At 40.3% G+C, this 19,990-nt stretch overlaps 1 protein-coding gene across 1 annotated transcript in view; it reads right to left on the bottom strand.

The window, feature by feature from the left end:
- Nucleotides 1-19,740, bottom strand: part of LOC143289344 (dynein axonemal heavy chain 2-like) — a 152,572-nt gene extending 132,832 nt beyond the window's left edge. Inside the window, exons 1-8 of the mRNA XM_076598345.1 lie at nucleotides 19,685-19,740; nucleotides 15,559-15,755; nucleotides 13,645-13,883; nucleotides 9,748-9,939; nucleotides 6,253-6,390; nucleotides 5,558-5,665; nucleotides 3,565-3,770; nucleotides 2,241-2,370 (exon numbers count right to left, since the gene is read on the bottom strand). Coding sequence (XP_076454460.1) covers nucleotides 2,241-2,370; nucleotides 3,565-3,770; nucleotides 5,558-5,665; nucleotides 6,253-6,390; nucleotides 9,748-9,939; nucleotides 13,645-13,883; nucleotides 15,559-15,755; nucleotides 19,685-19,740 — 1,266 coding nt within the window. The remainder of the gene's footprint in view (nucleotides 1-2,240; nucleotides 2,371-3,564; nucleotides 3,771-5,557; nucleotides 5,666-6,252; nucleotides 6,391-9,747; nucleotides 9,940-13,644; nucleotides 13,884-15,558; nucleotides 15,756-19,684) is intronic.
- Between the last annotated feature and the right edge of the window lie 250 nt (nucleotides 19,741-19,990).

The raw sequence follows: 19,990 nt of genomic DNA, 5'->3' as shown, positions 1-19,990 counted from the left end.
TTTGTTGGGGTTTTGGAGTTTTTATTTATTTATTTTTTACATATAAAAAGATCATGAAATGGTACCATTTTATTTCTGATTGTTTTCAGAAGCTGAAATAGAAACACACACACACCTACCCCACCCCCCACCCCAAACCCCCAAATCACACACACACTGAAACTGGTTCATGGTATGCCACACCCCCTTCATTCTCTTTTTCTCATACAAAACAAAATGACAACACACACACACACACACACACACACACACACACAAGTGTTGCATTTACAAAGTAATTTAGGCATACAATTCTGTATATCTTTCTCTGATTTCAGTTTTATAAACATCCCCCCCCCCTTCCCCCACTCTCTCTCTCTCACACACACACACACAAAACAACAACAACACTGAACAACAACAACAACAATAAACCAATACACACTTGGAAATGAATACACAGAAAGCACTTGGTGAGCAACACATGCTGTCATCAACAATGAGCCAGCCAGCAAGCCACGCCTCCTTGGGCTGTGATGGTCACACACAGTACACACGTGACTCTCTCTCACTCTCACACACTGATCAGTGACTGACGAAGCTACTTACCACAGCTAACACATTCAAAACACAAACAATGCAGTCATATTCATTGTTACAACAAACAGAAAGCAAATAATAAACTGACAAACTTCGTAAACACCCACTGGCATCTTGAATCAGCTGAGCCTGTCTGTCTTCAGTTTCGTCAAGCAAATCCACCTCCCACCCCCCTCCATGTTAAAATCAGCGTCTTCAGCATCAACTTCACACAGTTCTATCTCATTCAGTCCACAATCTTCATCTCTATTGTTTGCATCGTGAAAGATTTCTTTCAATATTAGTGCAAGTGTTGGGGTTTGTCTGCGTTCAGCCATGGCTTTGCAAACACAACCTGAGCTTCGTACAAACTTGCAAAACTTTCGCCTTAAATATGACAATCCAATGAATAATTTTAGCTTATGGAACTCAGGAGATAAAGAGCTCTCAGGGGAGCTAATTTAATGGTTAGCAGACTGCATTTTCTGTAATGCGGGACTCGAAACACAGAACATTGTAACATGACGTACGGCGCACGTCAATACAGCATTGGTGAGCGACATTTCATGACGTACACCGTACATCAACAGCGCAGTCAAGAGGTTAAAGTTATATACTTAAAATGCACACAATCCAGTGGATGGACTCTAGTCAAATGCTCTTGAGGGGCGTTATTTTTAAATGCAAACCCCAAGGCCAAAACCAGAACAGATTATAAGGGGAGCTGTTGCATAAAAAGTGTTCCCAATATAAACAAAATAAGTCCCAACAATATTAACTGTCTGAAATGTATATACACTGGTTGTAGGAGAAAAGTTGTATAAACATATAATTCCTTTACATCAGCTTTACATCCATATTGGCTAGAGAGAACCTGGAACAAGATTCCTCAAGATGAAGTACCTGAAGTGGCCCAACAAAGACTGCAAGCCTTAAGGGGCTAAACTTGTGTTTGTTTGACCAAATTTAGCGGCTTCTGACTTTCAGCTCAGAGAACTAACATAGACATATTACATATCACACAAAACTGCAAGAAACGAGTCACAAAAGTCGTCTGCTAAGCTGGCCCAATGAAGATTGTAGCCAACCCGGCTACACATTTATCATGCATCATTCACCAACATATCTGACAGTGCGAGTATGAATGAGCATCTCTGCACACAAAGGAATTTTTGACAGACTGTGAGTGATTGCAATCACATGTATAAACGGCTATGCATGCAAGCATTACAGGCAGTTGTTAGGCTTGTAATGAATGCTTCAGTTACCATGGAATTTTTGACAGACTGTGAGTGATTGCAATCACATGTATAAACGGATATGCATGCAAGCATTACAGGCAGTTGTTAGGCTTGTAATGAATGCTTCAGTTACAATGGAATTTTTGACAGACTGTGAGTGATTGCAATCACATGTATAAACGGATATGCATGCAAGCATTACAGGCAGTTGTTAGGCTTGTAATGAATGCTTCAGTTACCATGGAATTTTTGACAGACTGTGAGTGATTGCAATCACATGTATAAACAGCTATGCATGCAAGCATTACAGGCAGTTGTTAGGCTTGTAATGAATGCTTCAGTTACCATGATTCCATGTCAAAAACGAAAGATACCCTTCGAGTATCACTACACACACACACACACACACACACACACACACACACACACACACACACTTACTTCCCGAGACTGCAGGTGCATGAAGACATCCAAGATCTCTATCCCTCTGTTCACAGCCAGCACAGTCTTGAAAGCATTGTTCAGCACATTCTGAGTCATTACCTCCACATCCTTGATCCCACTGCAAAATCTGAAATTGTAGGCCAACATTCAGGACATTTTTAGAACAACGAGAATGAGAGGGAAGGCCTTCAAGACCCACATCTTATACCCACTTCATCCAACACAGGATTAATTAAGATTTGTAAAGATTTTTTTTTTAATAAAAAAGAGGCACATGACTCACGAGTGATTCCCACTGATTCATCAAAACAAACAAAAAGAAGATTAAACAAACAAAAGTAAAACATAAAAAAGGAAAAAACCAAGCTGTATCATGCCATGTTGTGACCTTGAACCCTGACCTCCTGATCTTGACTGTCTTTAGGGCTTTGGAAATAGCCCATGACATTCTGTATGTGCAGAATGAATGTACAAACAGGCTGTCACCAAGGACACTGCTTACCTGACAAAATAATCTCTCTGGCTAATGTAAATTGTGTAAGGTCTTCACACTAAGTGTAAAACATAGCAGCCTTTCTGTATAAATGGCTGTGGAAACTTTTAGTGTTTCCTGTGCCCTTCCAATAGTGTATTGTCACTGTAACTGGAATGTGTTTTGGAAAAAAAACAAATCTTTTTTTCTATTTACAAGGCATATTTGGAAATGACAAAGTTTTTCCAGAGAAAATGAATTTCTTAAAGCTTACCACAACACACACACTCACTCATTCACAACACACACACACACACACACACAAACACAAACACATGAACCAAAAAATTTTTTTGTGCTCGAGCTTCAGAAAACATGATAAGCAAGAACATATTCTTAAGCTTGAAAATTCTGAACATATTCAACTTTCTAGCCAATCAGCTAACACGTAAAGACGGCTGTGCACCTTCGTGGCACTGTGGATAGTGACTCCAGAAAAGACAATAAGACAGATGGCGATGGAAAAAAACTGTGCAAGTAACATGGCCTTCCTCCCCCTAGAGAGAGAGTGATTTTGTTCTGCACCAGTCAAATCATGTAACTGCATTTCCAGACTGACGTGCAAACATTCTTTCCAACAATGTCACCAGCTTGGCTACGTATGACAAATGTGAAGTCAGCAACAGATCACATCAGGAACTTTTTCTTGCACTTCTGACTGCCTCAAAAAGCCGTAGCCTTCTCAGACAGGGATGGCGGTTGGAAAGAAATAGTCCTACAGGTTCTGCAAGGGAATTTTTTCTTTCTCACTGAAAATCAACGACATTGGAAACATCTCAGTTTTCATACTTGGTATAGTCAGCATGCCAGGTGGTGGACTTGACGTCCAGGATGGAGTTCTTGCTCTGGCGCAGAATGCGGAGGTTTCTGAAGTACTGGTCCTCAATGTTCTTCAGCTGGCAGGCGATCTGCAGACCCTTGTGGCCCCAGAACTGGGGCAGAGGTATCTGGTTACCTTCCACAAAGCGGGCAAAGTGCTGCTGGGCGTCACACACCTGCCACACACACGTTACACCATCAGCTTTACTGTCTCACCCCACTATGGTTTAGATATTTTTTTAACCTAATCTTTTTTTTTGTTTGTTTGTTTATTTGTTTGCTGCCCCACCATATGCACCATTTCAGAGGCATCAATCCCACGCTGCTTTTTCCACACAGCCACACCCAGGTTCATGTGTCGCAGCCCCAGCATTGGCAGTCCACAGGGAACTATCGATATCAGATCAGCAGGAGGCCACACACTAGAGGAGACCCTGCACTGCTGCTGAGTCACTTCCGTGATGTTCAGTGGTGCCTGTTTTGATTTAACATACTTAACTCTTTCAGTGCCAAGCCTATATGCAAACTACTAAAAGAAAGCATTATGCACCCTATACCTTTTTTATTCGAGGAAAATGAACTCATAATCAAATTATGACAATTTCACATGAATTTATTGACTTTAGGATAAAAAAAAAAACATCCTACAATGCATGGGGCACTCAAGGGGTTAAGACACCACCTTTTATGCCCCCAAATGATGACAATACTTGCTTAATCCTGGAGCCAGACTGAATGAGCATTGGAGACCACCACCACATCCCATCAATGATATGCCCCCATGAATCTGCAAACACCTAAGACCTGGACAGGACTCATCCCAAGCATGGAACTGGAAGGGAATTCAAACCAAGGTCACCATGAGAGCAGGGCATGCAAGGCCACAGAACCTGAGACAATTCTTTTTATTGATGATGAAGGAGGAGGAGGAAGAGGATAACAATGACGCTATGGAGGTACATTTAGGTTTGGGACGATGTGACAAGGCTGTACTCTACACTTACTTTCATAATAAAATCCTGGTGTTTACCAGGTCCCAGTGTTAGTCAGGAAATTTAAGCAACACATCCAAAGACGCCTCTGTTAAGTGGGTGACACTCGACTGTATGGTACCAGTCTTTTCATTTAAGCCCAAAGCACACTCAACTCTGGGTTCCTAGGAACTGGCCACAGGCTGGAAAAAAAACAACAACTTCCACTGGGAATCAAACCTGCATCCTCCAAGCCATCAGTCTGCAATGCTAAAGCTTTGCCGTGGAGGCTTTTTTTTTTTTAACCAGACGTACATTTTAACTGCCAAAATTTCAAATAAATATGTTTAGTATGCACTGTTGTAGCTTCAATACACTCTACAATGTTGCCACCAGAACATGGACAAACATGAAACCGGCACATCAAGGGTACTGTCAGGGAGCCAGAATGACATGAATTCCATTCTCTTTGTTGCAGATTTTGTAAAACTCTTAACAACAAAGACAATCAACAAGCCAACATTCATCTGATGACAAGTATTTCTCTTTGACCACACACATACACAGCACTTCCCAATGGGGACACAAGGGATCCCGTCAGTCAGGAACACTAATGAGGTGCCTGTAGACAATTTTTGGCTGTACCGGCTGTTTGTGTTTTCTTGTTTTGTTTTTTCTAAATATACATATCTTTTTTAATGGACTATATGTAACTATGTGAATGGATTTAAGGCTCTTGTTTTATCCTCTGGTGAGAAAATGGGAAAATGGTCAACATCAGACGCACTGTAACTTTAGTATCATTTCTCTATTTTTCTCCCTATGTTTCACATAATTTTGTCCCTTGACATGCTTGTTCGTAAGTACCTCTTGTTTGAAGTGTTTTCAATCGTGAAAGGCCATGAACCATTAGCTGGACAATAAACAATGAGATGGGATGAGAATAAATGCATGCAGCGCTTCTGATTTCATCCTTCCACCAGAACACCAACCTCCAGCAGGTCCTTGCAGCGCTGAACAAAGGCCTCCATCTGAGAGAAAAAGTTGTTCTCATCCAACTTCCATTCGTGTGGGGAGAACTTCTGGTGAACAGCGGCCGTCTGCAATATTTGTTACAGCATGCACTCAGGTGACAAACACTATACTGATTTCTTTTTTCTGGCTAGTACTCATGCAGGCAATCAATATGATTCCTGGACAACATCCAACATTGAAACATTCAACACTCAAATGCCCTGTTGACAATGTTGAATACAGTGATCAGAACAGACAAACTTCTGTTTCCTTAAGAGGAAGGTGTTAAACAACAGATCTATGCAGTCTCCAAAGACACAGTTAGAGTATAAGTGCACACACACACACATTGCAGTGTAAGGTTTGTGTTCATCACCAATATTCAAACCTGGCTCAATCACAGTCAATAAACAGACATAATTAAGTCAACATTACAGTAACACCAAAGTTCTCGAAACACAGGCCTGATCGCTTGGTCCCCACCTGTGGCAACATCCATACACTATACATCTACTTGCCCTCTAAAAATATTTCAATCCCTGTAGTGTATGAATAATGATTGAACACCACTCATTACCTTTCCCACTCCAAAATATTGCAGAGTAGAACCTTCACAAACAACCACTCTGTACATTGTGCTATGACAAAATGCGGTGCTGATGGCTGTCCATACCTTGCGGTAGATGTTCTGCCAGCTCTGGGAGCATTCAATACACTGCTGCAGGTGCTTACGGCTGCTGATAATGTAGCCATCAAACAGCTTGTCCAGGCTGATGTAGGCACGGCAACGAGCAATCACTTGATTGCTCACCTGCACAATCATCATAATCACATGGAAACCAGAATGAAAAATAGGAAGACTGTGTGCACTTGGCATTCTGTCTTCCTGGATTATACTGAGGAGTCATCACAGGCCAAAAGAAACTAATCTTTCTGGTGACTGAAGTTTGCTACGGAGACTATGACACTTGAATCATGAATTATGCTTTCAAACACTTAAAAAATAAACAGGGAACAACAAGGAAATTTAAATATTAAAAAATGAGAACAGATAACAATATCTTTCAGGGTCCTTTCCAGTATTTCCTTATCAAACCCAAATTGAGACAAACTTATATCCTCCCTTATTCTGGTTCCGTTACTTTTTTTCTGTTCTGATCCCACCTTTACCACAGTTTGTAACCAGTCATCCTGTTCAAAATGTCTGTTCACAATTCATTTCATTGCTGCAGCTGAGCACACAAATGTGTGTGCATATGTCCAAATGCTTGTTTGGCTACTGTTTCTTTTCTTCTTCTTTTTTTTTCTTGTTTTAACTCACTTAGTGCTGCCAGTTAGCTCCCCTGTCTCTCCTCACAGATGTATTCTGCAAGGCCGAGGGGGTTACCATGCACACCCCCCTCCCCATCCTCCAGGAATGATGTAGACTAGTCTTAAAATGTTCTTCAGGGTCTGCTGAACTCATTTTTACATCATCTCAACATCGACTGTCCTAAAACCCTCTTGGCCGAGAGAGTGGGGATGTAACTTGGGCAAGACACTCTCCACTATAATCAAATTCTAGGATGAAAAGCCATTACATAAAATAAGGTCCTTTGAACTTTTAGCATGGTAACCTTTGAACTTTTAGCATGATAACCAAGTTATCCCCACAGCTACTTCAGGTAATAGCTTAGAGATCCAGTCTGTTAGAGAAGTACTGAGAATGTATATGCCAATCACCTGGCACACGTGTTCAAAAGCAAACCTGAGTGAATCTTCTAGATCCTTCTGGTCCAGTTTAGATTCATTGTCAGTACTTCTCTAACAGACTGGATCTCTCAGCTATTACCTGAAGTAGCTGTGGTGATAATTTGGTTACCATGCTAAAAGTTCAAAGGACCGCCATGCTAAAAGTTCAAAGGACCGCCATGCTAAAAGTTCAAAGGACCATATCTTATGTAAGAGCTTTTCATCCTTTTCCTCTTCTGCAGCTTGAAGCACCATTATTCATTCTTCATATTCAAATATTGCAATTCCGGATGCCCTATTTGGATATTTTTTAATAACTAGTTTTCTTTTGTGCTTCTCTATTGAAAGAAAATGCACTCTGGCTTGCAAAATGTTGTGTTTTTTTTCCTATGTCTCGGAGGAATACCTAAAAGTTTCTGGCTGCTGTTGAACAACTTCATCACCAAAGAACTTTTTTGTGTTAATTCTGAAGCATTTAACAGCAGTCTCCATGCTCTGGGTTTAGGTTCTCATAGATTTGCAAAGTGTCCATGCAAAATAGGAAGTCTGCAGGTTCCAGCAGTCACCGTCTAACTATATTTTGACTGAAACTTCTCTAACTGAAACTGCAGCTGTTTGTATAAGAAATACAGACCAAAGGCTCTCCAGTCGATTCTTCAACATTTATAATGCAGTCTGGGACTTCGTCTACTTTTGATGTGAGATTGTTTCATGCTTGCTCTCTCTTGACGCCATTTCTTCTTTTTTTTACCATCGCTACGTTCACTTCAGCAGATACACAAAATAAATGTAAATGTGAAATCATTATACCCCAAACTGTCCAATCATTAATCATCAACAGCAAACAAGAACACACTATAAAATTATCGCCTCCATAAAGTCACATTCTTGTTACATTTATGAACATTAGGTTGGCCCTACGATGGCCTCACAATCACCTTCAAGATGCTTAATCATGTGGCTTTGTGTGGAAAACAATGGAAAATCATCACCGAACACTCTAAATATGTTTAAAACCAGTCAGCTTTATTTGTATGAGTGTTAAGGGGGAGGTGGTAGGTGCTCAGTGGGTAAACTTCATTTTCCTGACTAATATCGCTTATTTGCACGGTACATACAGTGTTTTCAACGAAAATTCTTCAAATCAATATTTATTGCTTCCTGAAGCAGGGGAACATGGCATATGTAAATGTTAACCTCAAAAACCACACGATCTTGCAACTTAAAGGTGAAACCTGGCAAAACAGCATTTTGGGGGTAGGGGAAGGAACTCCATCAGTGTGACTCCCCAAAGGGTCAAATGTTCATCCAATCGTACTGAAATACTTCCTAGAAGACTCGTGCAGGTCTCTGTATAGAAATATTTTCGGACAGAGTGATATTGAAGTGATGAAATAAAACAACAGGACAATTTTTCATTAATTCGTCGAAGATTTGATAGTAGGCTAATACAAGCCTTATTTGTAAAAGAATGAATGAAGATATTTCAATTCTGGATATCTGTTCATATAGAAAAGACCCTACTGAAAAATAAAACATATAATATGTGGCAGTTGTAATTATATTACAAGTTATTTGGGGACAAAATATAAACTTCTTCCCTTCTTATTCTGTCACACAGAGAGCTGATGAAAGCATTAATATTTTTTGTTTGAAATTTGCGCATACTGATAACTTGTAAACAAATCCAGAAAAGCACAGAGACTTTGAAACAGATTCGATTTAGAACATTATTTTGCCACGATAAGGCCCCTTCATCTATTTCTGTTGTCTGCCTAGTGACTGAGGCGAAATTGGGTCATTGTTGACACACACTGTTCACATGAACCAGTCACCGTGAAAATGAAAACTCTCCTGCTTGCGAGCACAGCAACACACACTGCATTTACTGACAGTGGAAAGGTCAGTTAAGATATTCTTAGATCATAACGTCATTATGGAAATTAGGTGCCACTCCAAAAATTCAAAACTATCTAAAGCCCCAATTGGGGCCCTTTATCCGCAACAGTTGTGATCAGTAGGGCCTGGATTGGGGCCTTTCGTCCAGCGTGAGTTCAGGAGCTTTTCTTTTCATGGGCACATGTGCATATGAATGTGTTCAGTGTGCATCGAAGAATGCATGCCTGTGTGGAAGACTGATCATTTTGTGCAATAAATATTACTTTGATGGTATAAATGGGTAACACTGTGTGCGTTTTACTATTACCTCAGGCAGTTCACACTATTGTGGCACAAATGCAAGAATAAATGAGAATACTGGTATGCATTATCAACTTAGAACATGTGCAGCTGTCCAAATCATGGGAAAAAAAACAAGCTGAATTATATGAAGACCCAGAAATAAATGTACATGAGAATCACAGCCAGATAAATTCACAGTGTGTTGGTTAGTAATTGTTTCAAAAGACAATGGAACAATCTTATTCAGCAGACGTACCTTCCTGAGCAACCCTGTCAGTTGTTCTCGTGACCTGTAGAACTCTGAGTTGACCCAGATGATGCGGATGAGGTTCAGGATTCTGGGCAGCAAGGCCGGGATTTCAGCAGGGGTGGCCTCCCCCAGCTGATGGCAGGGCTCTTTCAGCGTCGCCAGAAACTTCACATTACTTTCCGCCTGCCGGGACCCTTCCTGTCACGGAACACAAATTACGCTAAACAACACAGGTAACAAGTACTGGAAATGTATTGATGGGCAAAGAACAGAAGGTACTTTTGCAGAGCCATTCAGACTCTTGCTTCAGTGTCTCCATTCTCACTGACTAAAGTTTTAATCTTGGTAGCTTCTCTTGCTTGGGAGCCAGCTAGATGCTAATTCTCCAGCTGTAAAATAATCACCATTTTGGGTGTTGAGGAACTACCATTGATGCCGGAAACCTTGCTTGATATAATGTTATAGTGAGTCAGGCGCCTGTGGTGGGAGCGTGGGATTTTCCCAGCACACACTGCTTACTGATGGACCCCTCCTTCCCACCTCCCTACTCTCCTCCCTCCCCCTTCCATGGCAACTATCCCCACCAACACCCCTCCCCATACCCTCTCTCCCTTCCCCCCTTCCCTTGACCGAGTGCAAAGGGAGCAAGTTATCATGAAATACTAATTAAAGGTGATATCTCCTTAGAGCGCAACCATTCATCTTCTGCGTCAGGCCACAAATGTTTTATTTCTCTCCCGATACATTCCCCTACCCCTTTCCTTCCCCCTTTTGTCACCTTAACCCCCATTTTCTCCTCTCAATGAGATTAACCGCACATAGCACCGCCGCCAGTGGTGTGTGTGCTATGAGCTATTAGATGGTGCTGCATCTTTTGTTACCCCCCTCCCTCCCCCGTCCCCACTTCCTTGGCAGTGCTGGGTTTCGTGAGAAAGGCATTTAATATGTAAAGTCTAGCACTGCTGGTCCCAGATTGGTCCATTAACTTCAACCAGTTGGGAAGGTTCTGGGTTTGAAGATAATTTGCATGGAGTGAATGGGTGATAGAGGATAAAACTGGTAGGCATATGTGGTTTCATCCTTTTTCCTTGCTTGGACAAGGCCAGGAGAGCCAGACAGACAAGACAGTACTATGGCGGCTGTGAGTGTCAAACTAGCATCTATTTTTCAGGCTTAGTTGAATGCTTGATTCCTGGTATTGGGTTCCGTGATTAACACACTGACTCAGTGGGATTGTGTTCTGCTACATGAATATAAAGTGAACCCTGAAACGTTGGGGGCTGTGAGTAATGCTTGTACTTGTATCATGCTTTGTTGGCAATTTACTTTATGGTTTTTGGAAACAGTCTGGAGTTAGTAGAATAATGATGTTGTATCACAAGGGCGTTAAAAGACCCTTTTTAGCTAATGCGGTATTTCACAGTTAATATAACCGGAGTGTGTTGATGCAGATACCATGACTTGTGAGAGAGTATAGCCAGTATGTGTGTGTGGCTTAATTGTATTTGAGGCTAGTGACTGAAGGAAAAGTGGTTAAAGTACACAATACTTGACTAAATGGAGTACTGGTTTGGGGTATTAGGGTAACCCCCACCCCACCCCACCCCCAGACCCCCTTTGCTGTTTCCAACAGTTTGATATTATGGTATGATGCTTGGACATCATGTTTGGGTTTACATGGTGTTGCATCTTGGCTTATATAAATGATAATGTTCAGTAACATGTCAGTGGTGTGATAGTTGTTGACATACTGTGGGAACAGAGTAAGCACTAGGTGAAAAAGAACTACAGAAATGATGTGTGTGTAGTATCTGTGTAGCATGTTTTAGTTAGCTACTCTACAGGTTATATTTGAGGTTTGACATACCTATTTTGTATGTTAGGTGGTGATGGTTATATTCAAGGTGAACAAATCTACAGGCTAATTGTATGTTCATGCTTTTCCATGTGTGTGCACATAGGTGATAATGCAGCATGGGGAACGTGTGTGACTTGGTAGTTGTGATTACCATGTGCTGTAGTCATATGTTATATGCTAGTGGGGTAACACATAGATGAATGTGTTCAATAAGATTTGAGACCACTGACAGGCAGTCCTATGTTGGTGCACACATGTTGCTATATATTTAATTTACCAAATTACTTGGTAACTATATGATTCCCATCTAATCATTGTACCAGTGAGATACTTTGTGGGGACAAAGTACAGATTTGTTCAGTCTTAATGGAAACAGCTATTATTGTATGGTGATTTAACAGGAGTTAAACATTGAGAGTTTGTAACTGCCACGTATTTGGTGTGACAGCTATTATTGTATGGTGGTTTAACAGGAGTTAAACACTGGGAGTTAGTATTTGTCAGTCATATAATTGGTGCACATTAGGCTATCTTATGTCACTGATTGTTGATGGTAAGCGAAATGAAGCTTATTTTACATAGATCTCTTTGAGAAGAGAGCGTACAGCTAGGCACTGAGTGAAGGAATGGAGAAAGGTTATATGTGGTGCTGTTTGTCCAGACAAAATACTGATGTTCATTTAAGATGAGCCTTTCATGGCAATGATGTCTAGCATATGATCTGGCATTGTTTTTGACCTGTGTTTTGGTACTGCGTGTGTTCTGGGTGTGCTGCTAGCTGCTAAGTTAGGATATGCTGCTAAGTCAGTGCTGTTAAGCTGGAGAAATAAACACCTCAATTCATCTTACTAAAAGACCCTGCTGTTGGTACAAGGAGAGAGTAGCGTGTGCATCCGTCATCTGCCTGGAATCCTCTACCCTACCCCCTTCCTTCTACTTCTACACCCTTTAACAATAATGCTGCAAGACATGACGTTGTTCTCTTTCAAAATGGAAGGCAGTCAACCCCACATTGCTTAACAACACAGCATAGCTGTATACCACCAAAAGTGTCTATGCCAAGTAAACAGAGACAAGAGAAAAGCAGAAGCACACAGACTGAACCAGGAGAGAAAGACACTGTATGAGTATCGCCTCTATAATGTTTATTTTTGCAAACCCCTCCCAGTCTGTTCTAATGCCACTGACCATGCTGACAACCAATCTGTACACGGTGATATGTTTACGTATGACAACCACCCCCCTCACTCTGCACACTGTCATCAAGCGACGCATGGCATGACAACCAAGCACAAGGGAAAACAGATGCTGCTGCAGTGACAATCCTTCATGATGAAGCCACGGGTGAAGACCCATTGTGCGACACAGAAATGTGTGAGTTGGAAGAAAGTTATTCTGACACGACCTACTCCCATAATGACAGTGAACTGAATGAACTAATGCATGAAAATATACAGTCAGCAGATGTATTGAAGAGTTGGCCAAGAAAATAGACAATTTAGCAAACACGTTCTGATCAAAGACATCAACCCAAACACTTGTGAAAATGTTGGGAAAGGAAATCCTGATCCCAATGTAGCATAACTGGTTCTGCAGTATGATTCTGTTTTCCAGCTGAATGAGATATTCTGATAAGACTTCTGTATTGCAACTAGTCACATGTCATGTGGTATCCATGCCATGATCATTTGTACAGTGCACAAATCATCTTTACTTTATTACATTCTATTTCTTGCATGCACTACCTATTTCCCAACCTGCTGTCTTGTGAACAGGCAAAAATGTGCCTGACCACAGTAAGTCGTTCGTTTTCTGAACTTCTTGTGCAAAAAATTAAACTTTTTTATTTTCTAAAACTGAGAAAGAGGATTTGTTTTCCAATGACACATGTTAAGAAAAGGGTCAAAAGCTATACACTCCACTTTGATGACAAAGCATTTCTGATGAGCAAACCAAACATTTCACACAGGCTCAAAATTTTTTTTTCTTCAAAATGACAACTATTATGATGTAGCTATGCCTTCCAAACACTTTAGCTGACCCACCTGAATTTCTCCAGCCAGCTTGAGGAAAGGGGCGATGTAGTGTGACTTGGCCGTTGTCAAAATCTTGATGATGCGCACAACTTCATGCTGGTCCAGCTGGGATGTGATCCCTGACAAATCAGTGCAGCGGTTCTTCCAGTGCTCCACCTCTGCCAGTGGGCTGGCGTTCTCAGACTCAGACTCCCCACTCTGGATATTAAGCACCTGTTTGATCTGACGGGACCAGTGGATGACACACACTGCACAAACAGAGAAAAAGAAACACTAACATAAAACTTTTCCTTCCACAGAACTCCCATACATCACACTTCTCAGAAACCCAGGTACTGAAAATGGAAGTAAACAACCAAGGCTGAAATAGCTATGGCTGTCATAAATGAAGACTGGCAAAACCACAGGCCCAGATGGCGTACCACTGGAAGCACCCAATCAATGAATACACACAAACACCAACAAAAATGTTGTATCCCTGACTGCATAAAATACATGGATGAGAACAAATGCCCAAAGAATGGAAAAAAGATACACCCTGTAAAAGTAGGAAGGGTGCGCTTTCATCCAGCAACAAGTGGTGAGGTATGATGCTACCTTCTGTTTCCAGCAAGCTCTTGGTCAGCATTATGCTTTAAAGGCAGAGGAAAGCTTTGGATCAAGGACTGCACAAAGAATAGGATGGCTTGCAATAGAAACAAATCATGAACAAACCTTACTGCCAAATAGTGCATCATCACTGAACAACCAGCTGAAAGGCAGTCCCCACTCTTCACAACATTTGTAAACTCTGAGAAAGCTCTTGACACTATGGACAGAGAAAATAACTGGAACCTGATACACCACAAAGGAAAACCTGCAAAGTTTACTGCCAGCATTCAGCAGCTGTATGACAAACCTTCACGTCAGGTCATTCATTATGGCAAGCTGACACATCTGTTGTGAGAACATGCGTGAGACAGGGCTGCTTCATGATTTTCCCTGCTGCTTGTCAACTCTTATGAAGAAGACTACCCAAAACTGGAACACAGGCATCCAAAGAACCTTCACCAAACAACTGGAACATCATGATTTTGCCCACAGTGTCATCTTTTTTTCACACCAATGCCAAGATGCACAAGAAAAATTGTCTTTCTGAAGAAGCAGAGAGAACAAGCCTCAAAATCAACATCAAGAAGACTGACTCCATGAGAATCAACAATATACAACAAAGCCTAATCTTACAAGGCAACAATATCAATGAGACAGAAGTTTCCTACATAAGTCTAAGTGATGTATAGTCAGCAAATATGGAGGCACACATAAAGACACTGAAAACTGTATCAGCAAGGCAAGGCAGGCATTCAACACCCAGCGGCCTATAAAGAACTCCACAGCACTCTCCAAGCCCAACAAAATGAGGATATCCAACAGATTTAGTAAATCTGTCCTGTATGGACCAGAGACTTGGACACTGTCAAAGTTGAATACCAACCAACGAACACCAGACCTTTATCAACAGATATATGGGATGCATTATGTATGTTAAAAGGTCAGACACAAATGCCAACCTGTGGCAGTCCAGATTCCTATCAGTAATGAAATCGTAAAAATGAAATGAAGCTGGACTGGCCACACTCTGTGTAAACCTCCAAACATCACCGTGCAAGCACTAGAATGGAACCCTCAAGGAAATATAAAAGTGGACAGACCTGGGCAAAACATGAATTAGATGCATGGAGGATGAGACAAAGGCAGCCAGATGGACATAGGCCCAACTGGAAGCCCAGAACCATGTCCAATGGAGAAATGCTGGTGTGAACTTACGTTCCCAAAGGAATCTATCCAGGAATAAGTCTAGTAAGACAGGTCAACTGTTGATATACACATGTGAGTACACATATACACACATACATACACAAATTCTCTCAAGAACGCACACACCTTCCATTCTCTGTACATATTCCTTGCTGTCAGCAGCCACTTCAATGGGTACATCTACACCTTCATGAGGAATATACAAGACTGTTTTGCCATCCAATTTCCAGCGGGCATCTGTCAGGCCTGACATGAAGCGATGAAGTTTCTCAGAAAAGTCATTCCTCAGAGCTGGACCAAGATAAGGAGTATTTAGCAATAATCTGCAACAACCAGTTATAACACAATTACCACTTTGTCTCAAGTGTGCCCATTAAATCTAATCAGAAACATCAAAGAGGCTACCATGAAAACAACATTACAAGGTGAGAATGTTTAGTGGAAATAGAGGGGATATGATCAACAAGTATATCACTTCTTCTAAAGTGCCAGTACCGGTTCAGTTCAGTTTAGTTCAGTTGCTCAAGGAGGTGTCACTGCATTCAGACAAATCCATATACGCTACGCTACATCTACTAAGCAGATGCCTGACCAGCAGTGTAATCCAATCCTCTTCCCAGAGTGGGTGAAATGATTGTGTTGAACTTGAAGAGATGTTTGAGGTTTTCAGGGTTTTCCTCCCATTCTTTTTCTTTCAGGTCTTGTACTGGCATACTAGCTGGACTGTGTCCTCTGTTTGTCCCATCCATGATCTTCTTCTGCATCCTAGATGGCTGACTTTCAGTTCCTTAACTGCAGAATGCAGTGGGCTTTGAGGGTTTTCTAATCCTCTGAAACAGGCCTTAACCTTTCTAACTTGTTTCTGGCCTGCACTGAAGGAAGGTCAAGCATGTATCACATGGTCTCAATCAGACTGTCTTTCGTTGTTCCAAGGATCACTTGCCACCACCAAATTTTCAAAACACTGAAAACCTTTGAAGACTGGGTACAGGTCTGTTGCTCATTGTGAGACACAGTGTTTAGGTGGCAGTCTAGGGCTGGACCCTGATGCTCAAGGGTTTTTAGCAAAGTTCTACTAACTAAACAGAGCTGAGAATAAGATGTATGCACACATACAGAAGGTGAGACACCACACACACACACACACACACACACACACACACACACACACAGCACAACACTGGTTAACTTAAATCAGTTTTCTTTCTCTTCAAGAAAACAAAAACAAAGAAGCATGCAAATGTGCCAAATCTCAACAAGGATACATTCTGTCCACTCAGGATTGAAGAAGAACTGAGGAGCATACATTTTGCTCATGATACGCAGAAGGCTCTTCAAGTAGTTTCCATGGAGAGAGCCATACTGCACATTCTCTGAGAAGTTGCTGATTGTCAATGGATCCCTGTTTTCCATTTTCAAAAAGTAGAACAGCTGAAAATGACTTACCTTGATCAATGACAGAAACATTAATGAACTTCTTCAGTCAATCTGATTTTAAATGACTTAATGCATGCAGGGGTCCTGTATTCAACCTCCCCTCACCCCTACCCCCACCCCCTCCAAAAAATCCAAGGTTTTTCAGGACTTTTTAACAAATTTCAATAACTCTAAATAATGTAGGATCAACATGGCATACTCTCAGAATATGGAAATACTTCAAGGCAAATAATTCAAGCAGCAAGCAAGCGTTGTGATGTCTGTATTGTGTTTTCAGGGTGGTCAGCAAGTACTAGCACTTTCTTTTTATTCCTCCCACTCCCCACCCCTCTCTCTCAATAATCTTGGAGAATACAGTTTAAATCTTTGCTGACTTGAGCATGAGTAGGGTATTTCAATTTCGTAACACAAAGAAGAAAATGAAACACAAAAAAACAGTACACAATAATTAGATAACTATTCAAAATAAATAAACAAATGAATGAATAGAAAAAAGACAACTACTAATTAACATTTCAATTTGAATGATTATCCAACATAGAAAGAACAACAAGAACAGCAACAAAACAAAACAAACAAAAAACATATTAAATACACATTACATACAACACATACATGAATAGTTCTTTGAAAATACATTTAATAAATTAATGTTTGTATTCTATATTTACACATAAGAAACATTAATCAATGGGTTATAAGACAACCACTTTGTTTGAAAGTCTTGTATATTTCATTGTGTTCTTCTATTGTATTTTTCAAAAGCTATTACGTTGGTTCTGTATTTGTCAAATTTACATTTATAGCTGTACATTTTCCCAAGAAATATCAAAACCTCAAATACTGTGTCAGTGCATACATTTTGAGCAATGAGAAACAATACCATGCTTTCAGTTATTTCTGTGTTGGAACATGTTTCGCACTTCACCCTCGGTAACTCTTCAAACCTCTACCAAAAGAGTTTTGAATGTTCACATCTCTAAAGTATGTGTTCAATATTGTCCTTTTCACTGTTACTAAAATCACACAGTCTTTATTTACACACACCCCTCCCCCTCCCAACCCCCATTTCTTTCAGGACAACGTTTGTTCCAAGGATGTCATGTAATATATGAAGTTGAACACATTTCAATATCTTAAATTTTGCTATATAATAAAAATGCTCTTTTTCATGAAATTGTCTGTTTTTTCTCAGACCACTTTGGACAAGAATTTGGAAGTTTGTTGTCTGACATCAGAATGTCAAAGAATAATCCAGTTCCTTAAGGGGGGACATGGCAGTGCAAAAGAGACCAAAATGATGATTTTTACTGATTTGGGTTTTTGATGGATTTTGATTCTTGAACATCTCCTCTATCATATGCATAAGTTTTTCCACTGTAAAGATGTCTTTAACAATGAAAAAATGGCCAATAATGATTGCTTGCTGAATCATGAAAGTGTTTATTAATAATTTTTTGTTCAATTTTGACGCAAGTCGTCAAGTTTCTGGCCTTGACAACATACCTTGGACTTGCTCAATGATGAGTAAACCGACAACCATGAGACTTTGCGTGATTGTTTTATGACATGTTATTGAAGTTTTGTCACGAGTATGTATGAAATATTCTCTGGGTTTTAATTAATAGGAGTTCCAATCTTTTTACCCATTGTAAATTTTGAGGATTTCGCAATATCCAAAATTTCAAAAATTCATAAAAAGTACAATAATTGAAGAATCAACACAATCTCACGTGCAAATGAAGATAATGTCATTGTGTATCAAGTCCACATAACCAACAAGTGTCTGCATGCACCACATGGACCACAAACCCGATTTCTTTGATACATTGTTTGGCGGCCATTTTGATTTGTTTCCACAGCAACGGGTATTCACAGAAATCTAAGAACATTTTTTTGTGATCCAAAAGTGATGATACACCTAGCATACAAAAAAAAAGAGAGAGATACAGTCGTTGAGAAAAAAAAGTCATTATTTGACAGTAGTGTCTGGCCTTAAGATATCATATATATTATTTTCAACATACTGGGGGTGTCATGTGTAGAGTTGTTCGGCATGCTCAACTTTGTATGCTTTATATATTTTGTGATGGATAACCGGGATATTTTGCAGCTATAAAAAGTACACTCATTCCATATTTCCTGTTAGATCCGTCTTTTGTGAGGAAAGTTCCACCATTTGTCAAAAAATGTGCAATACAGTAAACACCCAACAGAATCCATTGTTTATAAGTAAAACAGAAAAACACCCTTAAGAATCCATTGTTTTTATCATGTTAGTTTCAATTTTTATATTTTAATTTAAGAATATATAACTGCTAATGCCAAAGTTTTGACCTGGCTTTAGACAATCATGTCACTTACTTAGTTACTGCTTGTGCCAAACACCTGACTTGGTTTCAAGACATTTTTTTTTTTCCATAACTGCACAGACAGCTAGCACACAAAAAACTACCAAAATTATTTCAGTCAACTATGTTGCAATGTTCAAAGCACAATCAATGAATCATATACATGTTTTAATCAGAAACTCCTAAAAAAAAAAAAACACTTTTTTAAAGCAGGAAATCTGAATGGTTGGATCACCACTTTTCTGTGGAGGAGGCTTTTGTCTCAATCAATGACCCTGATAGCTATGAAGGTGGGACCTTTGGCTCCTGGAAAGGCTACCCAAACCAAACAGGGCAGTGCTGCTGTGGCTCTGTGCTCCACAAAAAGGCGTAACAAATGAGTCAATATACCCAGCAACTGCTATTTTTTCCACTGCACACTGCAGAACTCCAGTTAAAAACACAGTACCATCACAGTAACTCACCTGTCCAATTTTGAAGGGTGGCACAACAGTTTCAACACAAAAGCCTCTGTAGACATCCTTGTACAGGAAGAGTGCCATCAATGAATTGTCAGTGGCAAATCTATGGAGAACGTCACGATGTTCTTCCGTCCACTCATTGGATCTGAGATATGACACTGACACCCTCTCTATCATCACATCTACCTGAAAACACACACACACACACACACACACACACACACATTAGTGACCAGGTGTGGCTGTCCTAGTTTCTTATGTTTAGTTTACCATTTCTGGATAATCTGTATACTTTATTTGGAGGTAGTG

Source organism: Babylonia areolata, chromosome 13 (assembly GCF_041734735.1).
Source record: "Babylonia areolata isolate BAREFJ2019XMU chromosome 13, ASM4173473v1, whole genome shotgun sequence".
Classification (NCBI taxonomy): Eukaryota; Metazoa; Mollusca; class Gastropoda; order Neogastropoda; family Buccinidae; genus Babylonia; species Babylonia areolata.
This window is presented reverse-complemented; position numbering and strand designations above follow the sequence as displayed.